The 4,652-nt window shown below is 50.8% G+C and overlaps 1 protein-coding gene across 1 annotated transcript in view; it reads left to right on the top strand.

Moving 5' to 3' along the window:
- EHD2 (EH-domain containing 2) overlaps positions 1-4,652 on the top strand; it is a 19,202-nt gene that overhangs the window by 9,329 nt on the left and 5,221 nt on the right. The window contains exon 4 of the mRNA XM_005857863.2: positions 1,128-1,152. Within this exon, the coding sequence (XP_005857925.1) occupies positions 1,128-1,152 (25 nt within the window). The remainder of the gene's footprint in view (positions 1-1,127; positions 1,153-4,652) is intronic.

The raw sequence follows: 4,652 nt of genomic DNA on the forward strand, positions 1-4,652 counted from the left end.
AGGCCACGCCCACAGAGAGCCACACCCCTGCCCTGATTGGCCCCTCTCACCTCCCTCCTGCAGATCCATCCGTGGCTCCCCAGTGCTGTGCCAGGCCCAGGGTCCACTGTGACCAAGCCCCGCCCCTGCCCCGTCACCTGCGCACGCCCCACGTGTGCTTCTGCCACAGTCAGTCCCATCATCTAACGTGCGGTCGCCTGGCCCGGTAGCTCAGTCAGTCAGAGCATCGTCCTGATGCACCAAGGCCACGGGTCCCATCTCCCGTCAGGACACGGACAAGCGTCAGCCAATGCATGCGGAATAAGTGCAACCGCAGATCGACCTCTCTCTCCCTTCCTCTCTCTCTAAAATCAATCAATAAGTGACCAAGCCCCGCCCCTGCCCCGTCACCTGCTCACGCCCCACGTGTGCTTCTGTCACAGTCAGTCCCATCATCTAACGCGGCCGGGTAGCTCAGTCAGAGCATCGTCCTGATGCACCAAGGCCGCGGGTCCCATCTCCCATCAGGACACAGACAAGCGTCAGCCAATACATGCGGAATAAGTGCAACAGCAGATCGATCTCTCTCTCCCTTCCTCTCTCTCTAAAATCAATCAATCAAATCAAATCAAATCAAATGCTCTCGTCCTAGCCGGTTTGGCTCAGTAGATAGAGCGTCCGCCTGTGGACCGAAGGGTCCCGGGTTCGATTCCGGTCAAGGGCACGTACCTTGGTTGCAGGCTCCTCCCCGGCTCAGGCCTGGTGGGGTGCGTTCACATCGATGTTTCTCTCTGTCTTTCCCTCTCTCTAAAAATCAATGGGAAAATATCCTCAGATGGGGATTTAAAAAAAAGAAAAGTCCTCCCCCCCCAAGGGTGCAAAGCCCTTCTGGACTCTTTTTGGCAGCCTCCCCCCTCCCCTACCGCCCCCCCACTTCAGAGGCAGGGTGCGGATGAGTCCCCCGGCTCTGCCCTTCCGCCAGGGGGGAGCTGCGCTGTGATACTTGAGGCCAAGGTCTTGGGAGGTCTGAGTCTAGCGAGGCAAAACGCCCTGGACCTTCATACCGAGCTGCTCTGAGCCGCCCAGTGACGTGCACTTAACCAACAGTTACTGCCTGTTACTACTGACCTGCCCCCTCGCTGTTCTAGGCCCTGGAGACACAGCAGCGAGCAAGCCGGATAGCCTTTCCTTGCTGAATTACTTTTTTTTAAAAAGTTATTTTTATTGATTTTAGAGAGGAAGGGAGAGGGAGATAGAAAAATTGATCGGCTGCCTCCTACACGCCCCCATCTGGGGATGGAGCCCACAATCCGGGCATGTGCACTTGACTGGAATCGAACCCAGGACCCTTAGGTCCGCAGGCCAACACTCTATCCACTGAGCCAAACCAGCCAGGGCTAGAATTACCTTTTAATGGGGAAGTGGATATGAAATGAATCTGTGATATCGTATGTGATAAGGATTTTGAAGAAAAATGAGGCAGAGGACAGAGACATGGGTGAGAGGCTGTTTAAGGGGCGTTAGGGAAGGTCTCCCCGAGGAGGTGATATTTGAGGAGGGGCCTGGAGGAGGGGAAGGGGAGCTGAGTGGAGATCTGGGGGGACCATACCAGGCAGAGGGAACAGCAAGTGCAAAGGCCCCGAGGAAGGAACCTGCTTGAACAGGAGCCCAGGGTGGCCGGAGGACACGGTGTGTGTGTGTGTGTGTGTGTGTGTGTGTGTGTGTGTGTGTGTGCAGAACCAGCCAGACTCACCAGAGAATTGCTAACATTCTAAACGTATGATTCACTTAATAAGTGTTTTCAAGCCAACAGTTGAGACCAGCTCATGGTAAAGCATTCACGTTTGTCAGACACCCTCCCTCCCACCCCTGCCCCCAGCTCTCAGGGCTCCGCCCGCCCCACGATTGGTTTCTGGGCCTTTTCCTAGAGACATTGTTTTCGTGTAAGCACATACATGCCATTCTTTAGCTTCCTATTTAAAATAGGATGTAGTGTGCTCATGACTCTGCCCTCCTTGTTTGCTTTTTGATAACGTACGAGACTGCGGCTCAGAGGTCCGCCAGCATGGGTTGGTCCTCCAAATATTTCTTGAGTGTTTGTGAGCATGTTGTGCCAGCGCGGAGGACAGAGGCCCAGGCAAGGCCCCGGCCCGCCCGGAGCTCCCCGTCTGATGGAAAGAGACAGGACAAACCAACCAACATATCAGTAAAATAATAATGAATTGTGATAAGTGTTGTGAACAAAACGATAAAGGTTGAAGACAGAAAATAACTGGATGGTGGCAGTGGGGGCACCTGCTTCCCAGAGGATGGCCTATGTGAGGGGGTGACCGCAAAAGGAAGCTGAGGGAGCCGGCTGCAGGGAGCCCAGGCCAGAGTTCCAGGCAGAGAGTGGCATGTGCAAAGGCCCTGGGGTGGGGGATGAGTGGCATCTGGTAAAGCCAGGAAGGCAGGCGAGGAAGCCGGAGCAGCCGAGTCAGGCAGAGCAGTGCTTCTCAAACCTTCCATTCTCAGCACCCCAGTACACTCTTATTTTTTTTTAAAATATATTTCTTTATTGATTTCAGAGAGGAAGGGAGAAGGAGAGAGAGACAGAAACATCAATGATGAGAGAGAATCATTGATTGGCTGCCTCCTGAACACCCCTCACTGGTGACCAAGCTCGCAACCCAGGCATGTGCCCTTGGCCGGAATCGAACCCGGGACCCTTCAGTCCGCAGGCCGACACTCTGTCCACTGGGCCAAGCTGGCTAGGGCTTCATTACACTCTTAGAAATTACTGAGGACCCCAAAGAAGTTGTCTGCACATGGACTGTGTCTGTGCTGACCATATTAGAATTCAAAACAGAGACAATGTTTAATGTTTGTCACATGATATTAACGCACCAGTAACGAATGGTTACATAATTGTTAAGTAGTCATTTATTAGAAATGTTATCAGTAGGTTATTGGTCATGTTAATTTATATCAATAAATATCAATAATTAATATTATACGATCATTTAAAGCAACAACAAACATCAGGCAACCCAAGTAACATGTCTCATGAAAATTAACTATTTTTAAAAAAATATATCTTTATTGATTTCAGAGAGGAAGGGAGATGTAGAGAGAGAGACAGAAACATCAATGATGAGAGAGAATCATGGATCGGCTGCCTCCTGCACACCCCACATTGGGGATGGAGCCTGCCACCCGGGCATGTGCCCTGACCGGGAATCGAACCCTGACCTCCTGGTTCATAGGTCAACACTCAACCACTGAGCCACATGGGCCGGGCGAAAATTAACTATTTTTGAAACAAAAAAAGTAAGGACAGGATCCCTGTCCTACATTTTTGCAAATCTCTTTGCTGCCTGGCTTCCCCTATCTTGTAGCCTTGAAAAAAAACTCCACCATCCGCTCGGGAGGAAATGAAAAGTAAAAAAAGGAAAAAAGCATCTTATTATTATTATTCAAATACAGTCACACCTCGGGTTGCTCTGCAAGGCTTCCCATCTGAACAGTTTACTTCTCACCCCAACTCCCCTTTCGTGCTGATACCTGTGTGATCAGTCACGTCTCCCAGGCGACAAGCAAGCGAGAGAATGCGCGTCTGCCAGCCAGGAAATTGTATTGTGAATATTTTCGTGGGTGTTTTTGGCTCTTGTTTCAGCTTATGATTAGATTTTCCCTTTTTACTGCACGTTTCCTTTCCTTTCTGTTAAATGTTCATTCATATTTCATGTCCTTTTCATTTTTAAAGTGTTTATTTCTCAATTAACCAGTACATTAGATATGTACTGTGTGTAAGAAAGGTTAAAACAGGGACTCATTTGGGGTCTGGAACTAATTAATTCAATGTACATTGTTCCTAATGGGAAGAATGATTCGGCTGTCAAACCGCCTTCTGGGACGAATTAACTTTGAGAACCGAGGTTCCACGGCACTTTGGGTTGGCTGAACCCCAAAAGGGTCTCGAGACCTCCTGGGGTTCCCCGGACCACACTTTGAGAACTGCTGCTGTAGGGCCTTGTAGGAATTTTGAACTTGGATGGAAAGCAAATTGAGCCTTTGGAGCAGCATCTCATGGTCTGGTGTTTGTTCCTTAAAAAAATAAACAAACAGTCCAGCCGGTGTGGCTCAGTGGTTGAGCATCTACCTATGAATCCGGAGGTCCAGGTTCAATTCCCAGTGAGGGCACACGCCCGGGTTGCAGGCTCGATCCCCAGTAGGGGTCGTGCAAGAGACAACGGATCAATGATTCTCTCTCATCATTGATGTTTCTATCTCTCTCACTCTCCCTTCCTCTCAGAAACCAATAAAAGTATGTTAAAAACAAACAAACAAACAAACAAACGAAACCCCCAAAACCTCCCGCTGCTGCTTCGTGGAGAAGGGTTTGTAGGGACAAGAGAAGCCAGGAGGCCATGGGTGACTGGTGTGTCTCCCGAGGCGAGATGGCAACGGCCGGCGACAAGGACAGGACTCCCTGGGGTTGGAGGAGGCCAGGGAGCCGTAAGAAGATTGAAATCAGGACTGATTTCCTGACTTCTGGCCTCCGCTGGGGAGGGGTAGGTGGGGGTGCCATTTGTTCCCCAAGACGGGCACAGCTGAGGGGGACACAGCTCTGGGGGCTGGGCCCGAATTCCACAGAGGGCGCCCTAAGACACCGCGTCCCCAGGAATGTTGAC

Source organism: Myotis brandtii, unplaced genomic scaffold (genome assembly GCF_000412655.1).
Source record: "Myotis brandtii unplaced genomic scaffold, ASM41265v1 scaffold114, whole genome shotgun sequence".
In the NCBI taxonomy this organism is placed as follows: domain Eukaryota; kingdom Metazoa; phylum Chordata; class Mammalia; order Chiroptera; family Vespertilionidae; genus Myotis; species Myotis brandtii.